This window comes from Lactuca saligna, chromosome 5, assembly GCF_052625555.1.
Source record: "Lactuca saligna cultivar CGN05327 chromosome 5, ASM5262555v1, whole genome shotgun sequence".
Taxonomy (NCBI): domain Eukaryota; kingdom Viridiplantae; phylum Streptophyta; class Magnoliopsida; order Asterales; family Asteraceae; genus Lactuca; species Lactuca saligna.
Window position 1 is genome coordinate 240,085,178 of NC_136421.1, and position 16,706 is coordinate 240,101,883.

General features: G+C 36.8%; 3 protein-coding genes across 3 annotated transcripts; all 3 read left to right on the top strand.

Annotated features, from left to right (window-relative positions):
- The first annotated feature begins 5,246 nt into the window (after positions 1-5,246).
- LOC145046430 (uncharacterized) lies at positions 5,247-6,881 on the top strand. The gene is made up of 5 exons (XM_078994717.1): positions 5,247-5,334; positions 5,455-6,204; positions 6,297-6,415; positions 6,502-6,571; positions 6,688-6,881. The coding sequence occupies exons 1-5, from the start codon at positions 5,247-5,249 to the stop codon at positions 6,879-6,881; spliced, it is 1,221 nt and encodes a 406-aa protein (XP_078850843.1).
- An 843-nt stretch (positions 6,882-7,724) lies between these two features.
- LOC145047056 (uncharacterized) lies at positions 7,725-10,457 on the top strand. Its single transcript, XM_078995301.1, has 7 exons — positions 7,725-8,902; positions 8,984-9,100; positions 9,194-9,372; positions 9,460-9,553; positions 9,731-9,808; positions 9,932-10,033; positions 10,132-10,457. Exons 1-7 carry the CDS (start codon positions 8,426-8,428, stop codon positions 10,273-10,275), a joined length of 1,191 nt encoding a protein of 396 aa, XP_078851427.1. The 5' UTR covers positions 7,725-8,425; the 3' UTR covers positions 10,276-10,457.
- Positions 10,458-10,649: 192 nt separating this feature from the next.
- LOC145047055 (ankyrin repeat family protein) lies at positions 10,650-13,191 on the top strand. The gene is made up of 4 exons (XM_078995300.1): positions 10,650-11,363; positions 11,452-12,196; positions 12,296-12,332; positions 12,422-13,191. Exons 1-4 carry the CDS (start codon positions 10,922-10,924, stop codon positions 12,890-12,892), a joined length of 1,695 nt encoding a protein of 564 aa, XP_078851426.1. The 5' UTR covers positions 10,650-10,921; the 3' UTR covers positions 12,893-13,191.
- The last annotated feature ends 3,515 nt before the right edge of the window (positions 13,192-16,706 follow it).

Genomic DNA, 16,706 nt, shown 5'->3' on the forward strand with positions numbered 1-16,706 from the left:
GATCCTATGGGGAGGGACTAAACTTGTATAATGAGCAAAGTTTTGAGTGGAGCGGGACTTAAACCCGATGACTCCTTCCTTCCCGTTTAAAAGAATCGCTACCAAAACCCTAACCCAAAAAGGATGAGGCAGCCGCTATACTCGAACCTCTCAGCCACTACCACCTATTTTCTTTCATCCTCCGATCATCCATGGCCGCTGATGACTACCACTCAGCCGGTCGCTGTCGTTCGAGGCCGATGCCTTGCCGCCGAGTCGAGTTCTTATTGTTGTCGGGGAACCACCGGGATGAGCTCGCCATCACCGTCAAAGCTGAAACAATCGTGAGTCGTCGTCATGGTCGGGGTTATCATTGCCGCCGGCTGTAGGCGCAAGGGTGGGCGCCGTTCGCTGCCACCGTTCCTCTTTCTCCTTCCCTTCGTTCTATTGCCGGGTTGCTTCAAGTCGCCAGCGAGGCCGTGAAGGGGTTTTTGTGTTCGAATTTTCGCTATCAGGAGGGTGTTTGTTGCTATGAAGTAATGGGTGTGGTTCTGCTTCAAGATTCGGGTGTAGGGGAGGCTGTTCGGTTGGGAACCCAAAGGAACCGCCGCCACCACCACGAGGTGGTGGCTGTCGACGTAAAACCATCTGTCACCGCCATAGGCCACCAAATGGATGGTTGGCTTCCCTCTCCAAGCTGAAGGCGTGATGATACGTGTGGGTGCTAACTGGATTGCTCGAAAAGGACAACACCACCACCATAGCGTGGTGGTTGTTACCTCGTGCCACCGTAGCTGCCATTAGGTTGTTGTATATGTGCTTGTATTTGTGTGTGTGATTATTTGGGGTCTTAGCATTGTAAAATGTAACCGGAAGGAAAAAAATAATAAAAAGAAACTCAAACCACCACCGTGAGGTGGTGGATGCCGCCTCCTGCCGCCACTGGCCGCCGTGTCGGGTGGCGGTGTGCTTTGATGGTGTTTAGACTCGTTTGGATGATTGGATAATGGACTAAAACCCTAACGGGCCTTGTCAGCCTAATGGGCCCAATAAAACCCAAATGGGCTTGATAACATTCTAGTGGGCTTGATAGGCCCAATAAAGCCTTAATGGACCTAAAAGCCCAACAAATTGATAAATGGACTAATATTTGGGTTGGAAAAGCCATAATATCAATAAAACCCTAATTTGTGGAAATTACTTGGGACACACACAAGAATTAATTATTAAATCTGAAATAAAAATTAATAATCATTGGCAAACTAGCGTAATGCATAAGGGACTTAATGGATTAAGTCCTTCATTGGTTAAGAAAGAAACATTGAACCTTAATCGTCATTTCATGTGAAAACTCTAATTTGGGATTATGGGTTTGGACTTATCGAGATCCACATTTGGGCCATTGGAATGGAATTGTGTGATTAAGCCCAATCACACCATACAACTTATTTTGAAGAATGATGGACTTAATGGATTAAGTCCTTAGAGGAATAATTCCTTAACGGGTTAAGTAGGAAACTTAACCCTAATCGACATTTTATGTGAAACCCTAACGTAACTTGGGTTTATTGTTGGACCTTTCTACTGGGTCTTAATGATTGGATTATTAATAGGCCATCCAAGAATAATTATATGGGCTAAAATAATTTAATGGGCCTAGGGTAAGTCCCATGTAAGGGGTTGGGCCCAATTTGGAAAATTGGGCCATAGATGGACCATAGTTGGGCCTTAATGATTGTATTATGTTGGGCCATATGCTGGGCTTCGATTCCTAGTTCACATTGGGCCTATGGTTTGGGCCTTGTACTTGAATAAAGCAAATCTTAGGGTAATGTAGTAATTATCCAAGTATGTATTTATGGTTATGTGTTGGGACCCAATTATTAATTGGGTGTTATTTTGGTGTTGACAGTTCGGGAATCTGTCATCCAGCAGCTGGGGTTGAGTCTGCGAGACTTCAGCAAGTATGAGATTTTGTCTTCGGGACTTCAGCAGTGTGAGGTGAGTTATCTTCTAGTAGTAGTGGGCCTAAGGCCACAATACCGGCCCACTAGTAGGAAGTATATGATTAGATGATTGTCTTTGTGATATTCATCTAGGGTTGCTACTACCTGTGTTATATTTATGTGTTTGTATGATATGATGTTATTTGCTAGTGATAGTAGGGGGAGATAGTCCCCAGGTTACCGGTCGATAGGGCCGAAGGGGCAGTCAAGCCCAGCCATGTTCAATATATTATGTGATACGTGTTATGTGGTAGTGGTAAGGGGTGAAATATTCCCCAGTATCCGGTTGAGAGGACCGAAGGGGAGACCAGCACCCAGATATGCTAGTCAGTAGCCGGTCGAGAGGACCGAAGGGGAGACCAGCACCCATATATGCTAGTCAGTATCCAGTCGAGAGGACCGAAGGGGAGACCAGCACCCATATATGCTAGTCAGTATCCGGTCGAGAGGACCGAAGGGGTAGGTCGGGCACCCAGATATGCCTGACAATATATGTATGTTATGTGATTATATGGTATGTGGTATGATGGGGGAACTCACTAAGCTTCGTGCTTACGATTTTCAGTTTTGGTTTCAGGTACTTCGTGTCTAAAGGAAAGGAGCCGGCTTAATCGCAGCGCATCACACTATGGTTTTCCGCACATGGGATCTTTGGGATTACACTCTGATATTGTTTTATGATAACATGTTTAATTATTTCTACTTTGGTTTTGACATGATATGATATTACAAATGTTTTATTACACTATTGGTTTTATAATGACTTATTTAAAAATATTTTTTTTTAGCCTGTATTTTTGGGATGTTACAATGTTAACATTTGAATGTAACATTGATATCGATTATTTGGAGTTGTTGGGGGTATTTGTAGTGGTTGAAGTATTTTGAATTTGCTTCAACATTTGAATGTAACATTGATATTGATCATTTGGAGTTGTTGGGGGTATTTGGAGTGGTTGAGGTATTTTGAATTTGCTTCGTACTTTTGAGAAAAAAACATGAGAGAGTAGAAAGATATGTGAAAGATTTTGTGGTGTGAAATGGTGTAAAAATATTGAATATATATATATATATATATATATATATATATATATATATATATATATATATATATATATATATATATATATATATATCAGTGTTGCAGAAATCGGTTAAATCGGCCGATTAATCGGCGCCTATTCGCTAATCGGCCATCGACCGATGAGGTTTATTGCTAATCGGTTACTTAAATCGGGCTTGGTCAAATTCGGTTAAATGCGGTCCTAATCGGAGCTAATTGGCGCTAGTCGGAGTTAATCGGTCAAAACCGGTCAAAGAAAATTCAAAAAATTTAAGGGCAAAAATGGCAATCTGAAATTATTTTTCTAGGGTTCGTTCCCACTCCCGCATTCCATCGTATTCAATCCACTGTGTTTTCTCTCTTTGGATATTTTGAAACACCTACTCACCTCGACGCCTCCTAAGATCGTTCACTACATTGTCGACTTCCAAGTTCACCTCCGACGCCATACACTTCTACAGAATCCTTCCAACGCCTGCCTTGTTTTATCGAGCATCTCATACTTCATTCTCGCCTCAGAGTTAGTGGGTCGACATCTCATACTTCCAAATCCGACTCAGGTAAGTTTATTTTGACTTTTTTTTTTGTACTTGTGAAGAACCCAAAGAATGTTACTGCTTATTAATTTGTTAGATAAAGTGGATTCCCTTAATTCTCTACATTCATTTAAGTCTTGTATGTGCAATCGATTCCCTGTATTCTCGTTTGGATTTTCCCTGTATTCTCGGTTGGAATTGTTTTTTAAATGTTCATCAAATTGAAGCTTAATTCTTGTCACTGCTGGACCATCTCAAAACTTCTAATCACATTTAGTAAGAAATCTGAGTGATAAGTATGTTAACTTTTATAACAATAATCATAAAAATAGAAGTTTTTTGGTTCAACTCTTAAGCCTAAGTTGTTTACCTGTTAAGCCTAAATTTTTTCCAATTAATCTTTTACTATGAAAGTATTAAGCTATTTACCTGACAAGCTGTTAAGCTATTAAGTTGTATTTTTGTTGTGAAATTGTTAAGTTGTTAAGCTATTAACCTGTCAAACTGTTATGCTATTAAGCTGTATTTTTGTTGTGAAGTTGTTAAGTTGTTAAGCTATTAACCTGTCAAGCTGTTAAGCTATTAAGCTGTATTTTTGTTGTTCACTCTTTTGTAACTTTTGTTGTTAAGCTGTTAGGCTGGATTTTTTCTGTTAAGTTGTTTAGTTGTAAATTGGTTTTTGACTTTCTATTGTGTTAATGTGACAATTTTGATAGCAGGTGGCGATTAATGACATCAAATGCTTCCACTACACCATCTGTTGGATCAACCCCCACCACCACGGGTGCACATAAACGTAATTCAGATGACGTTGGTTGGGAATATGGTTTTATTTCGGATAAAAGCAACATGGAGAGATTGCAATGTATCTTGTGTGGAAAAACATTTAGCGGGGGGATTTCTAGAATGAAACAACATATTGCTCATGTGACGAGTAATGTATCCTCATGTCCAAAGTCTACAAAAGATGATCAATTGAAATGTAAAAATTCTCTTAATGAAGGGAAGCTAAAAAAGAAAGCTAAACAAGTGCATAATGAAGGCTTAAGGGTGGAGGCGAGACAAGAATTTCATGAAGCAGAAAATTCTTTGGGATCAAAGGTACCTAATGTTATAGGCCCCATGGATAACTATGCAAACATAATAAACCCAGAAGAAGGTTTGAAGGAGGCAAAGGGAAAAAATGTTGATCTTAACAACATTGTTCGAAAAGAAAGAATATTAACGGTCCATAAATTCATTAGTAGGTGGGCATATGAGAGTGCGATTCCTTTTCATGCCTTTGAAAGGGATAGCTTCAAAATAATGTTGGAGGTTATTGGCCAATTTGGAACCGGGCTTCCATGTCCTACTAGATATGCTTTGAGTGACCCGCTTCTAAAGCATGAGGTTGAAAGAACAAAAAATTGTTGAAAAAAAATGAAAAGGAATGGAAAGAGGATGGATGCTCAATTATGACCGATGCTTGGTCCGATTGAAAGAGAAGAAGCATTATGAATTTATGTGTTAATTCAAAGATGGGTACCGTTTTTTTTATCTTCAAAAGAATGTTCCGGTGAAGCACATACAAGCCAACACATATATGAGTATGTGGAATCTTGTATTCAACAAGTTGGTCTCGAGAATGTTGTTCAAGTTGTGACAGATAATGCCACGAATAACATGGGGGCGGCGAAGTTGCTAAAAGAGAAAAGACCATCTATTTTTTGGACATCATGTGCGACACATACCATTAACCTTATGCTTGAAGGTATTTACATTATTTTGTTTATTTATTGTATTTATTATTTTATTTTTATTACTTTATTTAGTTTTAAAATGTTTAATTGTATACTAAAATTTGTTATTTGATCGTGTTTATTTTTTCAAGGTATCGGAGCACTCCCAAGGTTTAATAAAATCCTAGATCAAGCAAAGAAACTAACCATATTCATTTACGCTCACCACAAAACCTTGGCGATGATGAGAACTTACACCAACAAAAGGGAAATTATCCGACCGGGAGTCACGAGATTTGCTTCCGCCTTTCTCACACTACAAAGTTTGTCCGAAAAAAAGGAGCAACTAAGACATATGTTCTCTAGCAATGAATGGGAGGAATGTAAATTTTCCGGTAAGCCTAAAGGGATTGCCTCATATAAAACGGTGACAAGTGTCCAATTTTGGTCCGGTGTGACACAATGTTTAAAGGTGTTCTCCCCTTTGGTGAAAGTCCTTAGAATGGTTGATGCGGATTGGAAGCCCTCAATGGGTTTTGTTTACGGGAAGATTAAAATTGCAAAAGAAGAAATTATCAAATCTTTGAGTGGTAACGAGAAACATTACAAACCTATTATAGATATCATAAACGCAAAGATGAAAGGTCGGCTAGATTCAACTTTACATTTGACATCTTATCTTTTGAATCCGTATTATCATTATAATGATTCACAACTCCAATATGACCCCGATGTAATGGATGCGGTTCTTGAGTTTTTCGATACATTATTTTGTGGAGATTTAGAGAAGCAAAGGCAAGTCGTAACTATTGACTTGCCAAAGTACAAGAAAAAAGTTGATAGATTTGGTTGTGATCTTGCGATTAAACATTGTAAGGTGAACGATGTCGACTTTGATCCGGGTAATTCGTTTTCCTTTTAGTTATCTACTTATCTATTTTATAAAATTTTGATATTTATTGATTAATAATGTGATTTTTTTTCAAAACCGTAGCTAGTTGGTGGGGACTATTTGGTGGCGCAACTCCTAATTTGACAAAGGTTGCAATGAGGATTCTTTCTTTAACTAGTAGTTCATCGGGTTGTGAAAGGAATTGGAGCACGTTTGAAGGGGTTAGTAATATAAAGCATTAAATTTAAATTTTATAAAATTATAATATTAAGCACGTTTGAACTCTTTGTTGTGTTAAAATTTATAGGTACATACAAAGAAACGAAATAGATTGGAGACAAGTAAATTGAACAATCTTGTTTATGTTCAATTCAAATGTAAATTTAATGGAAAAAAAACAAAAAGAGAAAAGATAGAAACATGGAAGTGTTATTAGCAAATAATTCTCTCTTGGCTCAAGAATGGATTGTTGATTGTGATGAGTGTGATGTAGATGAAGTAGATCCTAAAACGGTTGATGAAGCTCTAGCAACCGATGTTAGTCAATCACCCCGAGAAAGTCCAAGAACGAGGGAACTATTAGATGAAGATTTCGAGTCCGAGAGTGAGAGTGATGAGCAAGTGTTGGAAGAAGAAGAATATGAGTCGGATGGTGTTCAGATAATGGAAGTATGCGGAGAAGATTAAAAGAAAATGTGCGTTTAGTTTTGAGCTATTTAAACTTATGGTGGACTTGTTGGATGATGATTGTGTGTGTTTGTTATAACTTATTATTAAATTTTATGCTTATTTTGGAGGATGATTTGTTGTGTTTGTTAAACTTATTTAGTTATTATTAAACTTTTATGCCTATTTACCTATATTCTTAGTATTAAGTTAGATTTATAAAATTTTGAATATTTTTCTTAATAATTAATGGTCCCCGATTAATCCCCCGATTAATCTCCGTCTAGCCGATTAATCCCTAATCCTCAGTCCACCGACTAGCTAACGCATAGCGTTTTCTACAACCTTGATATATATATATATATATATATATATATATATATATATATATATATATATATATATATATATAATTTGTAACGGGTCAAAAATTATCTATTTGCAACATATGAGGATGATTGGTTGTAACAACGCATAATTGGCCTCAATTCATACCATCCTTACGGACATGGGAGGTGATTACACGTAATCACCCCCGCCACGTCACCCTCTACACGTAAAAATACCTCCCATACCATTCGGCCTACAACGATTCCATACCATTCGGCCTAAGACGACTGCATGACAAAAAAGAATAACCTTATTTTTTTTATTAAAATAAAAAGATTAAAAAAACATATTATCTTGCGTGTTGCTTTAGCCATTTCCGTCCTTTTTGTAATTAGCCCATTTAATTTATTACCACATCAAAATGAAATCGTATTAACGTCCTTAATTGATTGTCTTCTATCTTTCTTTGTAATTTGAATTTTCTTAACGTTATAGATTAATTTGTAAAGAGACTTGAGCTCCACTCTGCCCTACCAACCACGGACCACCAATCTCTTATCATCCATGACGCCAACAATCCAAGCATCCAACATTACCTCCGATCAAATTATCAAGTTAAAGGCTTAACCTTTATCCACCTCTTTGAAAATCTCTTCTACTTCCACTACTCGGTTAGTTCCTCCCTAATTTTATAATAAAATAAGATTTCAGACACCCATTCTTCATCAATTCAAACGAGTTACACCCTAAATAGATTAGGGCTTTCCCCAACTCTTCTATCTATTGTCAAACCTTCATTTCAAGATTATCATTTTATCCTTTCTCTTTTCTGTCTTTTATTTTCATTATGTAGTTTGCTTGATTACTATATCTTGATTGAATTCGGTTTTTCTTTCTTGCAATCTTTTTATTTCTATTCGGAATCTTCATCAGTTTTTTGGTTTTCTGGGGTCTTGTATTTAAGAATCCGAATTATCTCAAGCACCCATTTGGAGTTAGGTTGTATAGATTCGATCTTTAGATCATCTAATTATGCCCATGTGAGCTTTCTCTATCTTCTTTCTTATATTGAGTATTTTGTACCTTTCCTGAAAGAACCGATAAGTTTCTTGAGTATTTTAGATCGTTAAGTTCATAATTTATTCCACAATTTGCTAACTTCCGCAACACCCATCATTCCTCTCTCTCGATAGATCTATATCATTGTTGTAATCTGCGTTCACTCGTTAAAAGAAATGTATGGAACTCAAAGCAAGAGGGATTTGTCGCTTGAGATTCAATCACAAATCCCAATCTTGAGACCAAGCATTCATGCTCGAAGGGCTAATATTACAGTAAAGTTTCAAGATCTTTATGGGTTTACTGTGGAAGGCAATGTTGACGATGCGAACATATTGAATGAGGTGCGAGAGAAAGTGAGGGAACAAGGTAGGGTTTGGTGGTCATTAGAAGCCAGCAAAGGGGCAAATTGGTATTTGCAAACCGATGTATCCTCCGCCCTTAAAGCATCCTTGAAATTTTCAGTTTTAGTTAACGCAATCACCCTCAAGAAGCTAATAAGGAAGGGGATTCCTCCAGTTTTGAGACCTAAAGTTTGGTTTTCTTTATCTGGCGCTGCTAAGAAGAAATCGACTGTTCCTGATAGCTATTACAATGATCTGATAATAGCTGTCGAGGGTAAAGTCACCCCTGCCACAAAACAGATCGATCATGTAAGTTATAACATATAATTTTTTTTTTTTTTTTTCTGTTTTTGTCTTGAAGGGTATTTTCGACATTTGACACTCTTACAGGATCTGCCTAGAACTTTCCCTGGTCATCCATGGTTGGATACTCCCGAAGGTCATGCTTCTTTGAGACGTGTTCTTGTTGGTTACTCTTTCCGTGATTCCGATGTTGGTTATTGTCAGGTAAAAAAAAAATCCAACCTTTTTTTTGAATCCATTATCCCTTTAATTTGTTTAAGATGATCAAATTCAAAGATGATGCATATGTTAAATCAGGGTTTGAATTATGTTGCTGCATTATTGTTACTTGTGATGAAAACCGAAGAAGATGCTTTTTGGATGTTAGCAGTTCTTTTGGAAAATGTTCTGGTCAATGATTGTTATTCAAGTAACTTAACAGGCTGCCATGTAGAACAACGGGTGTTCAAGGATTTGTTGAAAAAAAAGTGTCCAAGGTAATATTTTCATCTTTCAAGATTCTTCATAGTCTTTTAAAAAAAAAGTTTACACCTTTTAATCTTTCAAGATTCTTAAAAATGCAGTATATATGCTCATTTAGAAGCCATTGAGTTCGATGTTTCCCTTGTTGCCACTGAGTGGTTTCTTTGCCTCTTTTCAAAGAGCCTGCCTTCAGAGGTAGTAACATTTCTTTACTGATAATAGCAACATACTTTATTTTTGCAATTTTGGGGAAAAAATATACATTGCTTATATTGGCTAAAAGAGTAAAGTATGTTGCTATTTTTTTGTAATTTAGATACATGTGTATGTATCTAAATATCTAATGGTTTCTTACTTACAAAACTTATTCAGACAACCTTGCGAGTTTGGGATGTTCTCTTCTATGAAGGAGCAAAAGTTCTATTTAATGTGGCTCTAGCTATATTCAAGGTATAACAAAATAAGAGAATCTTTTTGAACTTAATTGGTGTGAAAAGATGATTTTAACATTTAACATCAAATCTTTATGAAATAATGTTGCAATTGTTATATGAAATCTTAAAAACGTTGTAGATGAAGGAAGAAGAGTTGCTCACAACACACCATGTTGGGGATGTAATTAATGTAATACAAAATACCACTCATCATCTATTCGATCCGGATGATCTATTGACGGTAAGATTATTTTTGTCCTACTAACATCAGTTCCATGTCAAACACAGTACAATCTGTTTTGTTCTGTTCTGTCAGTGATGTTTTGGTACTTTTTGTAGGCCGCGTTTGATAAAGTTGGGTTTATGACGAGCACAAGTATAAATATATCAAAGGAAAGGAAAAAGCAAGAACCAGCTGTAATGGCAGAACTTGATCAGAGATTGAGACGCTTAAATTCTAATAATGTGGAAGTTGATAGCTGAAATTTGTGATGCAAGTTACAAAATTAAAATATATACATGAAAATGTTGTAGTACAAATGCCAATTAGGCAGTTTCTTTGGGTTGTATCAATATGTTTATGAGAAAACTCATTTCATGACAAAAAAAGGACTTACCTTAAGATCCTATAACATTGGTAATAAGATTCTATTAATTTTATATAATCTTCTTATTAATATTGTTGTTATGATGAGGATATACGTTTGTGCCCCAACATTAATTGTTTCAATATTACTATAACAACGTAATTTTTTTTTTTTTTTCATGAAAGTTTGTATTTTTGTTGAAAGAAGTTAAGAAACAAGAGAGAATTTGTTTATGATTCGCATGCTTCAATAAAATCCAAAATTTGTTTTATTAAACTCAAAGAAACTCGGACAAGAGTCATCCATTTGGATATTGCGGTTTATAAACATCTGAATCATCTTCTTCCTGTAACCCCTTTCTCGATTCAATCAATTGATAAACCCTAATTGTGTTCCAATTATAAAGGAAATGCGATTTCGCAAAAACCGCCTCCATCTTCAATCTTTAACTACGCAATGAATCGACACTCTTATCTTCATCATCATCGTCATCACTTTGTTCAGACCCTGGTAGCATCTGTAAAATCAAAATCGTAATCGTTATGTCGGATTTGGACGACATTGACCTCGGCCCAGAAGACTTTTTGGCATCAGTCCCACTGAAAAAAGTTCCTTACGGCGATGTTTTCGAAGCCTCACGCGCCGGCGACGTCAACCGGTTGAAATACCTATTGGAGTCCGGTGTTAATGTGAACGCGCGCGACCAGTGGGACTCAGTGGCTCTGTATTACGCTTGTTTAGCAGGGCATCTTGACGCCGCCAGGATGTTGCTGGAAAACGGCGCAATTTGCTCCGAACACACCTTTGATGGCGATAGATGTCATTACGCGGCGTTGAATTTGAAGGTCAGGAAGCTCTTGAAGGCGTTTGAAGCTCGGCCGCCGCCGTTGGGTCCGTTGCAGGGAGCTTTGAGAGAAACATTTCTTGGGTGTCTCGCTAATAGAGGTAATCTAGAGCAATTTGATGCCCAATCTCAGCTTACAGGTTCGTACAAACATCTGATCTTTATACGTTTGATTAAGATTTTTTGTTGATCAAATTGAATATCGATCAGACCAAGTACTTTGATTAGGTGATTTGTCTAATGGAGGATCCAGCCCGGGCTATTTTCCTCCAGATGTTGTGTTCTATCTCCATGGAAGACCTATCGAAGCTCATAGAGTCATCTTGAGCGCTCGATCTCCCTACCTCAAGAACAAATTCCAGAACGATTGGAGGTGTCGCAAGGAAATAAGATTCTCTCGAGAAAAACTGTCGTATCCTGCATTCTACAGCCTGATTCACTTCTTTTACTCCGATAGACTCGAGATTGCAGTGGACGACATGGAAGATCTCGTGAGAATATGCAAAGTTTTGAAGTGTGAATCATTACAAAAAGTGATAGAAAAGGAAGTGAGACATCAAAAATTCGCAGATTACAAAGCCCTACAAGATATCGACAATTCACAAAGACGATATATCTTACAGGGCACTTCTCTTCCTGAAGATGATCGTCTCCCTGCTGCTTTATCCCGTCTTCTTCAAATCTCTCTTGCTAATTCAACCAAATATCATGATGATCTCGTTTCACGAATAGGGTCAATGAAATTAACTTCATTTGAAGATAATGATCTTGCAGATGTTTGTATAAAAGTCGATGACAAGATCTTTCGTTGCCACCAGATAATCTTAGCTTCACGATCTGAATACTTCAAAACAAGACTTTCCCGCATGGATGATTTCCTTGAAGGAAAAGAAGGTTTACCAAATTACCCTCTTCCACTTCTCGAAGAACGTGATCTTTCCATGGAAGCTTTCGAGAAAATGATCGAGTACATGTAAGAAGAGTCAATAACTTCCATTTCCTCTTCTTTTTTTTTTTTTTTTCATTATAATATAAAAAAACACATATATTTATTTATATGTTTTGATCTCAGGTACACAGATGGTTTGAAAGACGTAGACCCAGATCAGGTACATTCTAACATTCTTAACATTCTTAACATTCATGAAAGATGATTACGAATTGAAAAAAAAAAAATTTGTTGGATTTCACACAACAGGCTGAAGAAATGTTTGATGCGGCTTCAAGATATTTGTTATTTCCTCTGAAACGAGCTGTAGCTGATGCTGTTCTACCTCATTTAGAAATGATTCCTCCATCAGAATTGTGTCAGTGGTTGATATTATCAGACATGTATGGTGTTTTGAAGATCAGGGAATATTGTCTGGATGTAATGGCATGCAATTTTGAGACATTTGCAGACACACGAGAGTTTAGAGCAATGATTTTGAGTTTGCCACCACCTTCAGGAGATTCATCACTTCGAACCACTGTTCCAAATGCTCCTGGAGCAGAAATGAAGATGACAGAAGGGAATGTTGTTGATGATTTGCGTGAAAAGTGGTTGGAAATTGAAGCGGGAGAGCTTGATGAAAGAGATGAAAGTGCTTTGCTGTTTGATAAGCGCCTTGAGATGCTTATGATGGTGGCAGAAAGGGAGCAAGCTCACACATCATCTTCTTCCTTCTGATAAATTATGATAATCTTTAGAGATAAGTGTTATAGACTTATAGTGTATATGTGACTTTCTATTCTTTCCTCTTTTTTTTTGTGGGTTTGGAATAGTTGATGCTTGAGAATATGTGGAAAGATGTTAAATTTTATATTGAATCAACTTCCTTACTTTTTACTAAAGATTTAAACCCAAGATAGTATGTTTTGTTGGGGGGTGTTTGGTAAAGATAGAATGGAATAAAAAAGGAACAGAATGGATTGGGGTATTATTATCATATTTGGCTGGTTTGAAGGAAATGAATAAGTCATTCAAAATTGTTGTTTTGTTGTGTACAATTAGAAAACTATGTTAAAAAAAAAGATTCAATGTATTTTACGAAAATAAAGTTTAATTAGATAAATATGTAGCGCTAACTAAATTGCATAAAAACTTATATTGATGTTTAAATTTATACTATATGCGTTTTAAATAGTCAGAAAAATTAAAATTTAAGGATGACAACGATGAAAGAAGAGGATATTAAAAGGACAAGAGGTACATACTTCAATTTTTTTATTTAACGAGACTACTTTTCAATTTAAGGCAATTACTTTTTAGGTTTTTAGGTTAGGGGTAAAATTGTTGAAGATATTGTTGGGGCAATATCACACCACCAATGATTTTTCCCACATGAAGATTGAGAGTGAGGAAGTGAAGAAGACACTAAGGAGGATGGGGAGGGAAAAAGTTGTTCATATACAGGTATTTTTTTTATTTATTTTTTGTGCTCATTAAGGTAACTAACTTGTTTTATTTGTTCACATTTAGATAATATGACCGACTATCACCTGTTTTTACTTATGTAACATCCACCTTACATATGACTTGAATACGTTGCACCTACATGACATGGTGCATATATGGGAAAATGACTTATTAAGGTAACTAACTATTTCAGTTGCCCATATATAGGTAATGTTCTTTTTTTTTTTTTGTACACATTAAGGTAACTAACTTGTTTTATTTGTTCACATTTAGGTAATATGACCGACTATCACCTGTTTTTGCTTATGTGGCATTCACCTGACATATGACTTGAATACATTGCACCTATGTGGCATGATGCATATATTGTCTTCATTCGATTACATTATAACTGTGTCATACGATTCCACCCCTAATTCTAAACCCTAGATCGATCGACGATGGCTTCTTCTTCCTCATCTTATTCTTCAAAATGACAAGATGATTTTCAAGCTGATCATCCATGTGATTGCGGTTTACCATCTCGTGTGAAGATTTCAAGAACTCCTGCAACATATTCAACAATATTGATTTACCATCGAGTTTTGACAAACTCTAAATTTTCTTCCAGGGTTGTCAGGAGTTCTTGAAATCTTCACACGAGATTGTAAGCCACAATCACATGGATGACCAGCTTGAAATTCATCTTGTCGTTTTGGAGAATAAGATGAGGAAGAAGAAACAAAACAAGTCATATGTCAGGTGGATGCCACGTAGGTGCAACGTATTCAAGTCATATACCAGGTGGATGCCACATAAGCAAAAACAGGTGATAACCGGTCATATTACCTAAATGTGAACAAACAGAACAAGTTAGTTACCTTAATATGTACAAAAAAAAGAACATTACCTATATATGGACACCTGAAATAGTTAGTTACCTTAATAAGTCATTTTCCCATATATGCACCATGCCAGGTGCAACGTATTCAAGTCATATGCCAGGTGGATGCCACATAAGCAAAAACAGGTGATAGCCGGTCATATTACCTAAATGTGAACAAACAAAACAAGTTAGTTACCTTAATGTGTACATAAAAAAGAACATTACCTATATATGGACAACTGAAATAGTTAGTTACCTTAATAAGTCATTTTCCCGAGGGACAAATCCCAAATACAATATAGTTGTGACTAAGGAGGATGGGGAGGGACAAATCTTTTGGTTCGAACCTAATTCTTATTATAGTATGGTTATGCCTAAGAGAGGAAGGAGTACGTGATCGGTCAATTTTACTTGATTTTATTATTTGTTTTTATAAGTATAATTGAAGTAATTTATGTGAAGAATGGACCTACTTTGATGATATTTGTATATGTGTTTCAGGGTCAAAAGCGAGGAAAAACGATGTAAAAGATGTCAAAAACAAGTTTACGAAGTTGCATGGCAAGACATTGAAGATATAAGCTTTTTAGTGAAAAGTGGAGTTTCGCCATCCTTGGAAACCTTCGTCACCGTCCTGGATGGTTTTGGCATGCACTAGGAGGACGTTACCACTTCTGCCAATTAGGCTCTCACCGTCCTCCTTATCGTCCCATTTTCCTGACGGTGGCGTGCATAAATTACGAATTTGAGCCATTTTCACACCTATAAATACCTAATGCCACCTCAACCTAAAAGGGACTTTTTACCACTTCTCCCTTATGATTTTACTTGTGTTTTTGAGACTTCCAAACCCTTAGAAACATTTCAAAACTCCGTTCCTTTCCGTTGCACGTTAAATTCAAGGCAAGATTTCATCGAATTTTCATTAATCAATGTTTGAAGATCATTCAATTGGTGGATCATCATGAATTCCTTTAATTTTCATAAACGATTACTTATTCCCCAAGGTTTACTTGTTTTGGGACACATTGCGGATGAACACATAAGAAGTCAAGAGGAAATCAACCAAGTGCACGATTTTGGTCAATTCCAAAGCAGTCCACGACCAACTAATCGAAACAACAACCAAGGTGGGAACTACTACAAAGAAGGAGTAACAAGTTAGACAAAATCATCAAAGAAGGAGGAAATTGATAGTAACAAGGTAGAAAAAATCATGATGTTCTTAACTCAAACATATCAGAAAGCTGACACTAACTCAAGGTCCATAGCTGCTATCCAGAAACAGATTTCTCAACTGGCGGAACAAATAGAGAATGGAGAAGAAGGTAAGTTCCTGAGTAATACAACGACCAACCCATCCTACAATCAAAGACCGAGAAAAGAGCATCAAGTGAATGAAGTAATCACGTTGTGTAGTGGGAAAATGGTCGACAACAAGGTAAGTGCTCCTTCCCTGGATAATGATAGTGAGAGTGAAACGATTAGTGATGAAAAAGAAGAGTTTGGAAAATGTTACAAATTCAAAAAAAAAAACAATAATTTAGGGTAACAATGACTCTAAAGTTGGGGAGCATGGTGTGTATGTTAATACCGCACCATACCCTTCGACTTTAGAGAAACCGACATCATTCCCTTTCGGGAAGCGAGGGCCAAAAATGGAACACAAGCGAGATTTGTTTAATCAAGTTAAAATAAATATCCCGTTCCTCAAACTTATTAAGGAGGTGCCATCTTATGCAAATTTTTTGAAGGATTTGTGTGTTAAAAAACGTACACTCCAAGCACATTATAACATCCTAAAAACACAATAAAAAATTTTCATTTTTAATTTAAAGGAAATCATTGTTTTCAACAAAACCCATCTAAAAATCAAGTATCAAAATACGAATATTTCCCAAGATCAATGTATTATAAATCTGTAAAACATATCACCGAAGGATGTGTGCCTTCGCCTTGCCCTGATTATCAGAAGTATCTGCAACATAAACTTAAACTGTAACAAAGCTTAATGAGTTCCCCCAAAGTACCACACACAACCATACAAATAACAACATGCATACATAAGCCTACAACCTGACTGGCCCGCCACACTGGGCTTACAACCTATCTAGACGGCTCTCCGAGCCTTTAGCATGATTGGACCGCCGCACCGGGCTTACAACCTATCTGGATCGCTCTCCGGGCCTTCGGTCTAACTGGACCGCCTCGTAGGCCTTC